Source organism: Mauremys reevesii, linkage group 2 (assembly GCF_016161935.1).
Source record: "Mauremys reevesii isolate NIE-2019 linkage group 2, ASM1616193v1, whole genome shotgun sequence".
Taxonomy (NCBI): Eukaryota; Metazoa; Chordata; order Testudines; family Geoemydidae; genus Mauremys; species Mauremys reevesii.
In genome coordinates, this window is record NC_052624.1 from 269735602 (window position 1) to 269753213 (window position 17612).

A 17612-nucleotide genomic window follows, 5' to 3' on the forward strand; every position below is an offset into this window, starting at 1 on the left:
CAAGCAAGGAATCCTAACTAAGAAGTTTAATAACTAGTTATGGACTCTTACATTATTTGATCATGCATTTATTGTATATCCAAAACTTCGAATTTTGAGTATACAAAGAATGCAGGTGTCCCCCCCAAGATAATGAAGGAATTTAAAAGGCTCATCATAAATTGCTAAAGGAAAGCAAGTAGTTTTACATGCACAGTTATATATGAAACACCAGTAATAATCGTCAATTTTAATTAAGTTTAAAAATACACATGGTGTACATATTTGTTAATAAATGGAATTGTCCCAAATAAATTAAAAAAAAACTAATGAAAGAAACAAGTAGGGTGATAAAAATGTCATCAAATTCACTAGAAAAACAAAGGCTTATTAAAACATTGACTTACTCTCCTAGCCTTCGATCAGGAAAGGCAAAAGCAACACAGGAAAGAAAAAGCAAAGAATTTAAAAAGAGAATTAATTTTGGAAAATAATGTGCTCCTGAACATATATTCTGCAGCTTCCACATTTAAAAAGACAATCAGCAGTCATTCTTGGAAATGGCACTAATTAGTAGGAAGAAACAACACAGTTCTTTGTTTAGACACTTATTAGCCTTTGCTTGCCAAGTAACATTAGAGAATGGTAAAATACTGTACATGTTTCTTTTTGTGGTTTGAAATTAAAATATCTTTTAATATTGAACTGGAACATGGAAGGATACTAATAACATTGTTGTATGCAGTGTTGTTGTAGCCATGTCGGTCCCAGGATATTAGAGAGACAAGATGGATGAGGTAATATCTTTTATTGGACCAACTTCTGTTGCTGAGAGAGATAAGCTTTCTAGATACACAGGGCTCTTCCTGAAGTCAGTTTCACATTTAAACACAAGGTTGAACAGATAGCACATATTCTAAGGGACTGTTCAAGGTGAAGTGGCTCTTTAACACCCCTGCAGTCAGAACAAAAAGGGGTGTGCTGCTGGTAGACCAGCTCTTGCCAAGGCTGCAAGTATCAGCTGAGCACTGACAAATTCATAGCTAGAAACCAGACCAGTTTACCCGTATGTTAGTATTGTTCAACATAGGTGTTAGACTTGTAAGGATGTATCTAGTGTTTAGACTCTATAAAAATGGGTTAAGTTGCTTGTAATTCCTGTATCCCATGCTATAAGGCAATACAAAAGTTTTGTTTAAGAACTGTAAAAATGCCTGCTCTGAACTTGTGAACTCAGACAGGACGAGTGTTTCCCCTGTCCATCAAGGAGGACTAGCAAAAATAGGCAATTGTGAAGCATCACAATACAAAGATTTGGCTAATGGCCCCTTCACATCCATAAAGGTGCTATGTGCAAGGAAGCTCATCTCATCAACATGAATTCTGAAAGAAGAAAATAAAGATAGCTGACACGAAAATTCTTCAACCCTTTGCTGTTTGGACTCTCAGAGGGCTGAAGCTAGGAAACAAAAAGCAGATATCTCCAGGATCAACCTGGGTTAGCCCTAAAAGACATTCAGTGCTCACAGATTACTATATCTCTGTCACCTTTTGGAACCATAGACTGTAACTCATTTGTATTACATGTTGCCTGCTTTAACCTGTAAATATCTCTTGTCATTTCTTTTTTCTAGCAAATAAATCCTTATTTAGGAGTTTACTGTAGGATTGGCTACAAGCGTTGTCTTTGATGTGGGATCTAAGATACAAATTGACCTGTGGTAAGTGACTGGTCTCCTGGGACTGGGAGCAACCTGAATATTTTATGATCTTTGGTGCAAGTGACTATTTATCACTAAGTACAGCTTGCTTGGGTGGCAAGGGACTGTCTGTGACTCCATGGTAAGATTGTTAAAGGAGCTCACATTTGTTATTGGGTTGGTGAAATCCAATTCTAGAACATACCCCCAGTTTGAGGTGTCAGCCCTGCTTTTTGATAGTCTGCCCTGAGGTTGACACTCATGGTCATGAGCCACTCCAACAGCATGACGAGGGGTTAGCAGGTTACAGACTCTTGTAGTAAGCCATAAATCCAATGCCTTTATTAAGAACATGATTTTTAGTGTCTAGCAAAGTTACGAATTTGAAACTAGACAACCACTATGCTCTTAAATGAACTTACACACGAGAATGATAAAAGACATAAACCCCATATCACCTGTGGGGGAACACTTTTCACAAAGTGATCACTCTATATCTGACCTATCAGTCCTCATCCTCAAAGGAAACCTGCAAACATTTTCAAAAGACAGTCTGGAAGCTTAAATTCATAACTTTACTAGACACTAAAAATCATGGTCTTAATAAAGACACTGGATTTATGGCTTACTAAAACAATCTGTAACTCACTAAACTCCCATTTTGTCCTGTGACTACAAGGATGTTAACAGTCCACTTCACCTTGAATGGTACCTTAGAATATGTACTAACTAGCGCTGTCGATTAATCAGAGTGAACTCACATGACTAACTCAAAAAAATTAATCACAATAAAAAATTAATTGTGATTAATAGCAGTTTTAATAGCATTGTTAAACAGAATACCAATTGAAATTTATTAAATATTTTGCATGTTTTTCTACATTTTCAAATGTATTGTATTCTGTGCTGTAACTGAAATCAAAGTGTGTATTATTTTTTATTACAAATATTTGCAATGTAAAATTGATAAACAAAAGAAATGGTATTTTTCAGTTCACCTCATACAAGTACTGTAGTGGAATCTCTGTCATCAAAGTGCAACTTACAAATATAGATTTTTTTTTTGTTATACCACTGCACTCAAAAATAAAACAATGTAAACTTCAGAGCCTACAAGTCAATTTCTTCCTGCTTCTTGTTCAGCCAATAGCTAAGACAAACGAGTTGGTTTACATTTCCAGGAGATAATGCTGCCCTCTTCTTATTTACAATGCCACCAGAAAGTGAGAACAGGCATCTGCATGGCACTTTTGTAGCCGGCATTGCAAGGTATTTACATGCCAGATATGCTAAAACATTCATATGCCCCTTCATGCTTCGGCCACCATTCCAGAGGACATGCTTCCATGCTGATAATGCTCGTTAAAAAAAAATGTGTTAATTAAATTTGTGACTGAACTCCTTGGGGGTAGAATTGTATGTCCAATGCTGTTTTACCTGCATTCTGCCATATATTTCATGTTATAACAGTCTCGGATGATGACCCAGCACATGTTGTTCATTTTAAGAACACTTTCACTGCAGATTTCACAAAATGCAAAGAAGGCACCAATGTGAGATTTCTAAAGATAACTACAGCACTCAACCCAAGGTTTAAGAATCTGAAGTGCCTTCCAAAATCTGAAAGGGATGAGGTGTGGAGCATGATTTCAGAAGTCTTAAAAGAGCAACACTCCAATGCGGAAACTACAAACCCCAACCACCAAAAAAAGAAAATCAATATTCTGCTGGTGGCATCTGACTCAGATAATGAAAATGAACATGCGCTGGTTCGCACTGCTTGTCCCCTAGAATGGTGGTTGAAGCATGAAGGGACATAGAAATCTTCAGCGCATCTGACACATAAATATCTTGTGACCCTGGCTACAATAGTACCACAAGAACGCCTGTTCTCACTTTCAGGTGACATTGTAAACAAGAAGCAGGCAGCATTATCTCCTGCAACTGTAAACAAACTTGTTTGTCTGAGCGATTGGCTGAACAAGAAGTTGGACTGAGTGGACTTGCAGTCTCTAAAATTTTACATTGTTTTCTTTTTTTAATGCAGGGGTTTTTTTACATAAAAGTTCAACTTCCAATGATAAAGAGATTGTAGTACAGTACTTGTATTAGGTGAATTGAAAAATACTATATTTCTTCTGTTTTTTACAGTGCAAATACTTGTAATAAAAAATAAATGTAAACTGAGCCATGTACACTTTGTATTCTGGTGTGTAATTGAAATCAATATATTTGAAAATGTAGAAAACATCCAAAAATATTCAAATAAATAGTATTCTATTATTGTTTAACAGTGCAATCAATCGTGATTACTTTTTTAAATCGCTTAACAGCCCTAGTACTAACTATGTATGTTAAACTATCTGTTCGACCTTGCATTTAGCTGTGACACTCTGAGTACCCTTCCCAGACCTGACAAACAGCACTGTCAAGTATCAGAGGGGTAGCCGTGTTAGTCTGGATCTGTAAAGGCAGCAAAGAATCCTGTGGCACCTTATAGACTAAGAGACCTTATAGACTAACTGTCTGTTAGCCTATAAGGTGCCACAGGATTCTTTGCTGCTTTTAAAGAGCACTGTGTGGCTCAAAAGCTAGTCTCTCTCACCAACAGTCCAAAAAAATGTATTACCTCACCCATCTTGTCTCACTAATAATACTGTCACCCAGAATTTTTAAATTTTTCTTCTGCTTTCAAGTTTTATTGCATGTTAGCTGTTTATTCTGCTATTTGAACTCCTTGGTGGAGAGGGATTTATAAACTAAAACAATTCAGTTATGAATTTGTGTTTGTAATCTCTACTCATGTGAAGAATGTCATTGATTTCTGATGAAACTACGCAAATGAGCAGAAATTATTTTCATGTGACTAAAAGGTTGAAAGATTTTACCTAAGCATCTCCTACTCTTTATAAATTTTTGAATGTTCATAACAACTGTATCCTATCCTCCACAGAACTGGAACTAATTATGGAAGACTAGCTACTTAAAGTGTTACCATGCAGTGTTTTTGGCTGAAAAATTATATTTTGTAAAAAACATTTTTAAAACCTATTTTATTAATGTTCTAAGATACGATGGAACCAATGGAAGTAACAAATCAGACGGGAGGGGTAAGGGTAAATAAAATCATATGAGATGTGATCATAATGACTAGCAGTATACACAGCTAGATTGTTGGTCAAATTTTTAAAAAATAAATGATAAGATATGAATGAACAAAAATAGCTAATAGAAGTCTCTATGTGAAAAAATACAAAACATTCACAGTAGGCAGGTTGTTTCAAATGTGGTGACATTGCAGCTTCCATCACATGTCATCTCAAAGTGAAAGTATAGGAGATGCAGCAATCCTCATTAGCAGAGATGCTTTTTCTTTCTAATTGAATTTTGTAAATTTAGCATTTTTCAATCTATAAAATAGCAGATATTTTGCAAAATTAAATGGCATTGGTATTTCTGAAAAAACTCTTTCCTCCAAACAAGAAAAGCTTTAAGATTGCATCTTATAATACAGAAAACCTATGCACAAAATTACAAACCTTCAGTAGTTCAAAACAAGAAAATAATGAATAATACAAGAAACACCATGCCTACAGTTGCAGAAGAATCATGGGCCACCAATTATAGTGGTAGAGCTGAAATGTCAGAACTTTCCACCAATGCAGGATATAAAGCTGGAAAAGGGTTCAGTGTTTCCAAGTGCAATTGCAAAGATGCTGTTAATGTTTACTCAACATTGCAAGGACGTGTGCATGTGAACACACGGTGTGTAACACGATGTGTAACAAAATCCTCTAGTGTAGACAAGGCTGTAGAAACCGAATGCTCCTCATCTCCATTATAAGGACGTTAATTTTGGTATGGGACTTAGAAAGTGTAGGGAAGGATGTTAAAATAAATAGAAAATGGGGAGATGCCTCAGTGGTAGTGAAGTGAGCAGAAGACCTCAGCATACTCCCATTCCAATGTGCTTCAGACCCACAGGTCTGATGTTATGTGGGCGCAAGCACTTAGAAGTGGGATTGGTAAATAAAAGATGGGGAACAGACAGAACTAAGGTAGCTGGTACACACTGCACAGGGCTACCCCATCAAAATGGCTGTTTGGAAGAGGCAGCTGGATGGGATGAGCTTAATGATGCTGAACAGAAGAGCAGTGAACGGCACTTTGTATAACCCCTTCCCATTTTTCTTGGTGAATCTTGTAATCAGGGAGCAAAACTTTGGTGTCTGAATGGCTGTCATGGATTCAGTTGTTTTCTTTTTGTTGCTGAAGTATAGATCCCAAGGCATTTGATCATCTCCTTCGAGTCTTTGAGGCTATGAAGTCTGTCATCCATTTTCTCTGAAAACAGAGATGAGCCTTCAAAAGGGAGGTCTTCAATGGTCTGTTATACCTCTAGGGGTAACCCAGATGACTGCAACCATGAACACGTTCTCATTGTAATGGTTGATGCCATGGTTTGAGCAGCTGAATCTGCAGTATCCAAACTGGTTTGGAGGGCAGATCAGGATGGCCTCAGTAGTCCTCCAGTACTGGTGAGTAACATGATGAGTGCCATGATTGCTCAATAGCCTCGTCTGCTGAACTGGCATCTGAGCTGGTGTCTGGTCCATAAGCTGAAGTGGAGAGGCTGCACGAGTGAGTTCTGACTGCTCGGTACTGGTCTCGGTACCTAAGAAGGGTGCTTTCGATGCCCAGAACTGATCTGAGCACCGGGTACCAGGGATGCTGTTCTAAGTGTCAGTGTTTCTGGTGCACCCTCCACAATTGCCCTTCTGATTGAGAGGATGACTGGCTAGAGAGGGAATGCCCCGCGGTGTCCAGAATGGCCAATGACATGGACTTGGGGATCCATCCTTATCCAGGCCATTGACCTTTAGCCGGAGGCCAATACGGGAGTTGTTGCATGGCCCATGGTCCAAATGACTCTGATGGGGGAGTATGTGCCATGTCCCAGGCAGGATAGAAAGGACCTCACCCCTGAGTCTGAGGAGCAGGAATCAGATGCTTCTGACAGAAGAGAGGCCAATCCAGATGGTACTGGGGCCAAACCTGGGGATGGTGGTACCAGATCATGGGATGGTTTCCTCTCGACAAGAGAGGTTTTTGTGGAGGGTTGGGTAGAAGTCTGCAGGATCTTGGTGCGGAGAGGTCTGAGAAGCAGGCCCTGGCACTAGCTGCAGGCCTACTACTGCCAGTGATACCAGTACCAAGAGGTTAAGCAAGTCTTCTGTGGCTGCATATGCCTCCGGGGTTGTTGGGATCAGTACCATCTGCTCCATAATGGTCCTTAGGGGATGGCCTCAATGGACCTGGCACAGGCTCCGGAGGCAGCAGTCCCCCTTTTGGAGGCAAGGAGTGTTCTAATGATGGCCTCTCTCCCAAACACTTCATGACACAGAAGAGTGAAAGACGGAACCTGAGGAAGGTCTGAGTTTTTTCTTTAGTACAGGGGAACAGGACAGAGAACAGGGAACTGACATGTGCAATCACTCAAAGAAGAGCTAAAAGGTACCTAGTTTGTGTTAAAAGTGTCATGGGAGCTTTAATTATGAACAGCCAAGGCCTCAATTTTACTATCATAAAGTACTTTGGAAGGTAAATGGTAACTTAATTTGTGAATTTTGATGCAATTTAAAATAGTTTAGAACCTTACAAATCTGCAAGAGAAAATCCAATTTCAGTTCATATGCCGTAACATTCTGATTTAATCTGTACATTTCCTGATGTTAAATGCTACAATGCAGTAATGCAAGGGAAACATGCCCTTAATCTCTTACAGCCATGCCACCTGTTTCAGTAACAAACCCCAGCTTTAATTGTGTAAAGATTCAAATACCCACAGATCGCTGAAGAATTGGTTGTTCAGACCAAGGCCATGCATCTCCTGTGTCAATGTCATTTAACTCATGAGTGCTGAGTGCTATGTTATTTTGGTATTAAAGGACTAAAAAGCTATGGTATATTTTAAAAGCTGTGAAAATCTAATGAGTAAGGACTCAGTTTAACAAAGCACGTAAAGTATTTATGAGTACAGTACAAGCTACAGTAACTCCTCACTTAAAGTCATCCCGGTTAACGTTGTTTTGTTGTTACGTTGTGATCAAGAGAACATGCTCGTTTAAAGTTATGCAATGCTCCCTTATAACGTTGTTTGGCAGCCACCTGCATTGTCCATTGCTTGCAGAAAGAGCAGCCCGTTGGAACTAGCTGGTGGGGGCTTGGAACCAGGGTGGACCGGCAGCCCTCCATCAGCTCCCCGCTCCCCCCTATGTTCCCTGTGCGGCAGCCTCCCGCAGGCTATCAATTGCCAGGCAGCTCAGCTGTCCCTCCTCCCACTGCCATGTGCTGCTCCTGCCTTGGAGCTGCTCATGGGAGCCTCCTGCTTGTCTGTTACATAATCCTTTTGTTTACAAAAAACATGTACGAAATCTGGGTGTTAAACATGCAATACCCAGTGACTCTATTATAAGGAATACATACAGGAGCGCAAGTTGCATTTTTAAGTAAGTCTCTCAGAGTTTGAAAATCGTCTTGAAGATAACGGCTCCTAGCATGCTATACATTCAGAAAGATAGTCCATATTTATTTTTTAATTCTCAGTAGGATTACTAATGCTATGAAATTATGAAAAAAACACTGAGCTGTTTCAGATTAACTGACAAACAACTTTAAAACTGGCATACTAAAACAGATGATTATGTATATTTCAGGAATGAATTACTATGCTCTGTTAACATGTTGGGATTCTGATGTCAAATGTTTCTATATCTTTTATTAGGGATAGATCTTAAAATAAAACAAGAACAAACATTTCTGTTTCTAGATTTCTTTATAAAATTATTTTAAAATTTATGAACATTTTCCGTTAATCCATTTCTGTTAATGAAGCCAACAATTATAAAATAACACTTAAAATGTGTTAAGTATGAAGATGTGGGAAAGAATGACTGTCTTAATAATTTACAAAAATACTAAATTATGAATGTACATCTGACTTTAAATAAACCATCTGAGAAATCATATCGCAATCTACAGACATCAGCTAAAGAATTTCAGTGTGCTACCTACAAAATTAACAACATAAAGTATATCAAAAATGGTCATTTGTTCTGGTTACCCATGTCCGCTATTTAACATTAGCAATACTGCCCAATTATAGGATCCCCACCAAGGCATGAATCTTCATAAGTATCTTATTACAGAATGGGGGGCGCTCATGATTTACAATGTATGCAATTACAAAATCATCTGCTCAATCCACTGATCACCATTTTTAGTACCCTATATTTAAGAACAAAAGAAGATTATTTGTTAGAGTTTTGCATTTTTAAAACTACTAAAACTGAATCATGTTCTTCACTGTTTTGGAGAGAATATGATCAAACTTCTGCATTTGATTTCCCTCAGGTTATTTTTAATTTTATACATCTATATACCAGCTGATGTTTAGATTTAGACTGAGCAGCCAATGAGGTACAACACTAGTTGCCAGCAAGGCTTTGTATTACACTGGCTACCAGCATGGTACATAACTGGTTACTCCAGAGATGGAGAGCTTTAAAAACACTACAGCAGAGTGCAATATAAGGGCTATACTATAACTATATTAAGTAACTGAAATAATTGATCATAAAAAAGACAGAAAACTTCAGAGTCCTAATGTTATTTTCACTATATTTGTAATTAAATATTAAATATTTCACATTCTTAATATAGTTAAATGGGGGGTGGATATTTGTTTTTTTTGGCCCTTAATGACATTAATTTTAAAATTTACTAAGCAGACTCTGCTCAAATTGTAATTAGAGCCCTTTCTCTGCAACTAAGCATACAAACCATGACTTTAAGAAATCATAGAAGGAAGGCATATTTATTTGCATGGGGTTTAAGAACGTGGTTGGGTCAGGTGACCCTGTTAGGAGTAAGGGTCATATAGACCAAACTTCATTATATATGTCCTGCTGCTGTAATCAAGATGTGAGATGAGGAGGATCTGGACCAGCCTTAACAGTAAACATTTTCTTTTGAAAAAATTAAGTTTTTATTTTAAAAACAGGTTTACATCCTTTCCCATCTTTAGTATTATAGCTATCACAAAATAAAATGGCAGCAGCATAGGAAGAATATGCAAAGGGAGAACTCATTTTTATCTTAAAATATTGTTACCTAGTATCACAATATCGCACAAAAGTAGTAGTATGATTTCTTGCTGTTCCTTTTGAGGAGCAGAAGTGGGGAAGGGTCTCTTCTCACATATGATATCTGATAAATATCCAAAACCTTGCTTTGTATTCATATATATTTGGATATTCTGAATGTTATTTTTGTTGAATACTGTTCAGGAAACAAACAAATTGTTCTGCACAAAGAAATTATGCCTATATAAGCCAGTTTTCAACTCAGACGTCATACAATTTACATTCTGCCAGAGAGTAACACACATGTAAAATTACCTACCTCTTTCTGATCAAGCTGTAAAGAGGATTTTATCAAGTCTCGGAGTGCAGTAAGCTGTTTCTTTTCTTCATCTTGTGTCTGCTTTATCTGTGGAAGGAAAAATTACTGGTACTATTTCCTTTTCTAAAAGCAACTTTTACCTTCAAAGTTTTAATTCACCAAATTCAGCACTGTGATCGGGTATATTTGGCCTTCATGGCCCCTGCTGGAGGCCCCGCTGCTCTGCTAAACTTGCCCCAGGAAGCAGTGAGATAGAAGAAAAAGTGGAGCAAAGGGGGGTCCTCCAAACCTTTCTGGTAAGGCCTCACTGAAGTAGCCATGTTGGAAGCTAAAGAAACATAGTCTTCCAAAGTCTAAAAGGGGTAGGGACAGCCAAGCCAATCAGAACCCTCAGGCTCAGATTACAGGAGCGACAGGGCCTTAGCAGGTCATCCTGGCTGAAACCAAAGGAGTGAGGAAGAGTGCTCCTCTATGGCTTGGAGATAGAAAAGAACCTAAGAACGCTGGCCCTGAAATAGGGCTGGAGATAAAAATGGTTCTGGTAGGAAGAGGACCAGAGAAATAACAACGTATTAAAGTAAGCAGTAAGTGGCTGCTGTGTATAAGGTTCCTGGGCTGGAACTAAGAATAGTGGCTGGGCCTGGGTTCCCCTACCAGCCACAGCTAAAGTATAAACCCCAAGACGGGGACAGGCTTTATTTGGGAGCCTGAACAAACAACCCAATTTAAAGTGCCCAGAGCCAGGGCTGAAGACCTTCGGGAGAGCAAACAGACTGTTTAGTTACTGGGCTCTAATACCCCAGAAAGGGTTCATTCAGACTTTGTGACTGGGTTGGAAAGCCAAGCCACTGAAGGAAGACCCAATAAGGTTGGCCAGAAGCCTGCAGGGAGCACCAGAGATAAGCAAAGGACTGTGATAGCACACCCCACCACTTAGAGCTGTTACAGTCACCCATGAACATTGAACATGTAGTAGTCTGCTCCTTATGTATTTATCCTCTATATACATATACCTCAAAAGCAAGCCAAAGTGAATATATATTGAGAAATAGCCTCTTCAGTCTCTGCAAATGGATAGCATGTACTTTCTTGCCATATGTTAATGGTTCATTATAGTTAACACAACCAAATTAGTCTCTGAAGTCTTAATATTTCAAATAAGCTTGACAGCTGGTTTATAACTGGAGTGGAAATGGAAATAGTTTCATTCAACCACATACATACAGTCTGGGAGCATATGTAATTCTGTGGGCAGAGGTAAGGGTGATGACATCTGATTTGTAAAAGTCTACAGAATCTCAGTTTCAATAGTGTCAACTTCTGCAGCATGATAGAAGGAAATCGCTGCTATCCTGGCTCTCAGGTCGAGGTCCGCCAGTTGGTAGAAATTTTGATAATATAGTGTTGTTGGAAATAGGTTGAGTTGGGTATCATTCAAAAGCCCTTTCTCCCACAAAAAAAGGGTACCAAATATGACAAATCCTAGAACAATTCTGTAAATATATAATTAAGAAAATGTTTTTAATTTTTTTTTTTAAATATACTTTAACAAAGGCATGTCAAACATGCACTCCTCACGAAATTAAATTGTGGCCTTTGACTGAGAGTACTGTGTTATCAGTTAATGTCCAGAACATGCCTGCTAATTTTTTTTAAGGTTACAGATTACTCTAAATGGAAAGTATCAGAGGGGTAGCCGTGTTAGTCTGGATCTGTAAAAGCAACAAAGAATCCTGTGGCACCTTATAGACTAACAGACGTTCTGCAGCATGAGCTTTCGTGGGTGAATACCCACTTCTTCAGATGCAAGAAAGAGAGCTTCAAGTTGATTTGCCATCATCAACAAAACAAGAAGTGGTTCCGTGGTATTGATTATCAACTTTATTTATTATGCCAAAAGAATTGTAATGAGGCACTGGTTAAGACATCAGCATCCAGCCAGAAATTACTGGAATTCATCTGCAAATGGTATACATGTAGTTACATAACGTATATTACATAACATAATTAATTATAATCCCAAAGTAATTTATTACAAAATCCTTATTTTTACTTTGGTCTTGATCCTCTTTAGGCATTAATGGGAGACAAAGAGTACTGACTAATTGCTGAACCTTTGGAGAATATAACTGTGGAGGATCTGGTTAAACACAATGCTTGGTGGCACTTTAAATGCTATAAGAACACCACCCCATAACCTGAATTTAGCAAGGCTGGAGGGGAAGTACATTGAGCATCAGGAAAAAGTTGAAGATGCTGGGATATGTGCCAGCTGTGGGCAAGACTCACCTTATACTAGTTCCCATGGCACATGTTTCGAGAACACCTGCTTCTTTCTCTGGTAAGCTGGAAGCCCAATGGCATACATTAAGTATAGTTTCAATAAATGAGACAACTGAGAAACTATATGAAGTAGTCACCCTAAGCGAGAACATTCCCGGGAAAATAAAGTTAAGTGGCTGCATTGATCCAAAAGACACCCACACATACAACACTGCCTATCACATTGACAATGCCAAGAATGTATGTAATCTGTTGCATCAAAAGCAACAGAAAAATACTGGTTTTACCACTGCAAACTGTACAACTCAACTGGAGTTCACTAATTGCCTCGCAGAGGCTCTAATGAATAGGAAAGTGGTGGTGATGGCTGATGCAGAAGCTAAATAGAGAGAAATATGTGCTTTGAACGGGACTGAAAAGGAACAAATAGTTAGCAGAAAGGCTCTTAGAGCATTTATTGAAGATGAACTGTGGGCTACGAACATTGCTTTTTGCAATCCTATCCACGGAAATGAATCTCAGCACATATCCTTAAAAGCTGCAAAAGAAGTGGTACTATAAAAAGCAGGGGAAAAAGAGCTGATTTCAACAGTAATATGAAGACTCTGCAGCTGTTAAAATTTTACAAAAAGGCATTTTGTCCTGCATGCAGTATGTTGGAGTTTCAGGGACCCATAGATGATGCCAAACCTGAATACGAGGTATAGAAAAGTCTGACCCTGACACATGGGAGAAATTTTGAAAAGGAAATTTAGTTGTTAGAAGGTTGCCTATTGGCCGCTTCTGTCCGCATGGGCCACATGATGCCCTAAAACAAGAAAACAGAGCTATGAAAGTCATTGGGGATTGGTGGGCATAACAGTATCCAAATGCTTTTTCCTGTTTTCCTGACAATCCCAGAACTCCATCGAATTTAAATGAAACATTAAGCATGGCTGAGATGACTCCCCAGAAGTAACCAAACATCATCTAGACTCATTAGGTGCTGTTAAACATCAAGAAGGGTCAATTTTAAAGCTACAGGATGATCTTACTCTCACTGAAAACCAATTTGCATATGACAGACCAGAGCTCATTAATATCAAGTCTTCAGTGATGAGATTACTAATGATGTCAGTCGAATGAATTCTCTGGGTCATGACTTGTATGAAGCCTTCAAAACCCAAAGAATTATCCAATGCTTCATCAGTCCATCGACTCCAATCAAGAAGAATAGACTAAATCTGTCCTCAAATGTAAAGAAGAAAATCAGAATGAAGTTGGCAGGGACTATTATAGAGCTAAACACAGACAGGTCATTGTTTACCCATCTTCTTGTTGTGTCCAGGTCTCAGTGTGCTACTGATCTATATGAGACTTTGGGAAAGTATGACTTCTCCGTGGTACCACGACTGATGATTGAATGCAAAGGAACGATGCATACGTGCCAGGAGAAAAACAAACTAATGCACAACTTGCATGGTCTTTCTAAGCAACACTTACCGATAACATGACTGGTGCCTTATGCCAGCAAAGATATCAATCAGCATAGCAATGATAGATGGTATGGCTGAGGTACAAGCTCTCGACAAACCAGACACTTAACACCTGCTGAGGTTTGACTGAACACTTCATTATCAGGCCAAAGAACAAATACTGGACCAATGATGAAGTCCACCTCATGTTTGACACGTATGAAAGGAATCAATTACAAACATTACCAGAAAAAGAGGTTCCATGGTACTGCATGTGTCCAACTCAAAATAATTGATTCCACAAACATCTCCAACATCACAATGAAAACGCAACGGTCTCATACTCACACAAAGGAAAAGTTAACCACATACTTTGCAGGAAAACGCTCCAGCATGTGAAGAATTACTCACAGAATTTAGTTGCCTCATGGCATAACGAAGCTGATGCCTCGCACTGTTCAGTGGAATTTCTTTGTAGTTCAGTGAGGATGACGACACTAAAATTATCTTGCATGCCATCAATGCAACAGAGAGGTACTACTAAACTCCACATTTTTGCACAATACACAGATTTTCTAGTCCTCTCTGTGAGAAGGTACCCAATATTTCCATAATATTGTATTTTTGTGCTTGCTGCTGGGAAACAGAATCACAGTATCTCTCTCCAAGTTGTGTTCCTATTACTCAGACCATTAAAGCTGGTGCGCTGCCAGCATTCATATGCTGAGTTTACCATTTCAAGACCAAGATTATGACACTTGCAGAGCTACGTTGGTGGATATTGTCTAAGAAACAGAAAGAGAAAAAGTTGCCACTGACAAGTGGTACATTTATACCTGCTACCAAAAGGGAGAACGATCAAGTAATTAAATGATTACGAGATGATGAAGCGCATCCAAAACTACCTTCCCCTATTAGGCATGGATGGGTCTTGGAGGAGGGACTGATCACATCAGTTAAGTATGAAATACCATAAATAAAATAAATAAATAATTGGAGATATACCTATCTCCTAGAACCGGAAGGGACCTCGAAAGGTCATCGAGTCCAGCCCCCTGCCTTCACTAGCAGGACCAAGTAGTGATTTTGCCCCAGATCCCTAAGTGGACCCCTCAAGAACTGAACTCACAACCCTAGGCCAATGCTCAAACCACTGAGCTATCCACCCATGCATTCTTGAATCAATCTTTCAGCTAATCAAATGCTTGTATGCAATGACCAGATGCTCAGCACCCTACAAATGTTTGGCCAGCAGCCTGCCTGGCATAGAGATGTGAGAGCATGGCATGTACAAGGATCATTGCGACCACACAGCTAGGACAACACCGATGAGGAATACATGTTTTCAGTCCAACATGTCCAGGCTAGCTTCTCTAGTATTACCAATGATTAATGTCTTTTTTTTATGTAAGCAATGCATCCCGGTGTTGAAGTATAATTAAAGTATGTTGGGTTTTAAACATTTTCTCAAATACATATCTACATACGTCATGTTTGGCATCATTGTGTTTGTGGGAGAAAGGGCTTTTGAACGATACCCAACGTGACCCATTTCCAATGAAACCGTTATCAAATTTCACCAACTGGAGGATATGGGAGCAGATGTAAGTCTTCCTCCCCCCACCCCCCACCATTACACCACAGAAGATGACACCACTGAAATTATGATTCTGTAGATTTTTACTAATCAAATGACACCTTCCTTACTTTTGTATCATTATCTTGCTCCCAGAATGAGATTTTAACACATTATGCCCCCAGACTAAAACTACAAAAGCAAATGGGATTACCAGGGGTATGTCTACACAACAAAAACAAACAAACCAATCAACCAAGCTGCGGCAGTGAGTCAGAGTGTTGATCAACTGACTCGGGCTTGCAGGGCTTGTACTACAGGGCTAACAATAGTAGTGTAAATGTTCCTGTTCATTCTGGAGCTCAGACTCGGAGACTCTCCTCCCTTGCTGGGCTTCAGACCCCGTACTCCCACCCTAGCAGGAATATCTATGCTGCTATTTTTAGTCTCATAGTGAGAGCCCATGAGCCAAAGTTAATTGCCCAGTGCTCTGAGACATATTGCCATGGAGTTTTTTATGTCATGTACATGTAACTTATGACTTCAGATTGTGAAATACAAAATTGCATTGGTGACACTGAGCTCTAATTCTGTATCACTTTTTGCCTCCCAATCAGCAATCATAATTTGCAATATTAGTATCTGAGAGATACAATTCACTCATCAAAAGCTGTGTTGTACACAATTCCAAATTAAGTCTGTATTATCAAACAGTCCATTATGAAAACCAGACTCATATAAAATTTGTGCTATATTAGTGAATATCTGATGCAAGGACACCCATCCAGTACTATCCACATGGTACAATACTCAAAGCCTCTATTTGCAGCTGAATAGATAACTACTTCCTCTCAAAGTAAATCATGGTATAACTTCCAGAATGCAAAGGTTTTGGGAAACAGTTAGTACCATCTAACAACTAAGATAGCTTGTCCCAGAATTTTAGTTACAGTTGAGGCTGAAGGAACACTTTTTTATTTTTACAGTGTAAATGTGAAGTTAGATTATACTTTTAGCTATTTAGATATTTCAGTTTACTGATAGCACTTAGGGAAATGTTCTTGCTTGTTCATCTGAATTCAGACATTATACTACCTCAAATTACTTACATTATATAAATCAGCAGCCAACTTTTCAATATACTGTTTCAATTTATCAGCAGTTTTCAAGCCATCTTGGAAGAAACTACAATGGAAAATACTTGTGATTTATCAGCAATACATGAACTTCTTGTATCAAAAATAATTGAACTTTACATTGAAAATTATACACAACTTACACTCACTCCTCCCTCACACAGAAACAAAAAATATTCCTGTAAATATTCCTATAAATTACTTTACATTACCAGTTGTCTGAAACCATCTGATGGAATATAGTTTCCATATAGCTCTAATTTTAAAGCACTTTAAAGACCTGAATGTTATATTTTAATTCTTCACAAATATCCCTTGCTGCATGAATATACAGTATGCCCAAATACATGTAATTTTACAATTAAGTTAATCTTGAAACTGCTTTTGCATACAATTTTGATTTAGTTTTAGCATTTCAGACTTTAGAGTATACAGTGATGTCATGTACAAAGCAAGTTCACACAGTACACACACAGTACACGCACTGAGTGAATGTGTATGGGGGCATATGAAACTCTGCAAACCCCCATACACATTCACTCAAACTGCATTGCTGGATTCATCAACTGACAGCTAGACATAGGACATACAAACCACTGTAGATAAACACAATTTTAATCTCTGTCAACTAAGTATTTATTTTAAATGGAAAGCTCTGGGAAACAGTCCCTAATCTATCCACCAGAGAGACAAGCTCTTAATCAGTGTATTTCTCTCAAGATGTCAATGGCACACTCTCCCTACCACTTCTGTCAGAAGAGATTTAACATTGACTTTTACCCCTAGATACCAACATCAATAGAGATAAATTTGATTGTTCTATTTTATTACTGCTAGTAAACATTTTTCTCTTTAGCAATTCCCATAATCACACTCTCACTCTCTCTCTCTCACATCATAGCTGCACATGAGATCTCTCTCATCTTGTGCATCAGTTCAAGACAAAAGCATCTTAAAGTCTAGTTTTGGTAAGTCTGCCTCTGTGCTCCCATCTGTAAACACTGATATAATTTACCACCTA

General features: G+C 38.6%; 1 protein-coding gene across 4 annotated transcripts in view; it reads right to left on the bottom strand.

Annotated features, from left to right (window-relative positions):
• Positions 1-17612, bottom strand: part of ASAP1 (ArfGAP with SH3 domain, ankyrin repeat and PH domain 1) — a 323210-nt gene that overhangs the window by 99157 nt on the left and 206441 nt on the right. For 3 of the 4 annotated variants that reach the window (XM_039523658.1, XM_039523657.1, XM_039523660.1), the window contains 3 exons: positions 16565-16640; positions 10143-10229; positions 387-395 (listed from right to left, as the gene is read on the bottom strand). In XM_039523658.1, coding sequence (XP_039379592.1) covers positions 387-395; positions 10143-10229; positions 16565-16640 — 172 coding nt within the window. The remainder of the gene's footprint in view (positions 1-386; positions 396-10142; positions 10230-16564; positions 16641-17612) is intronic. The other variant, XM_039523659.1, reaches the window with a different exon arrangement.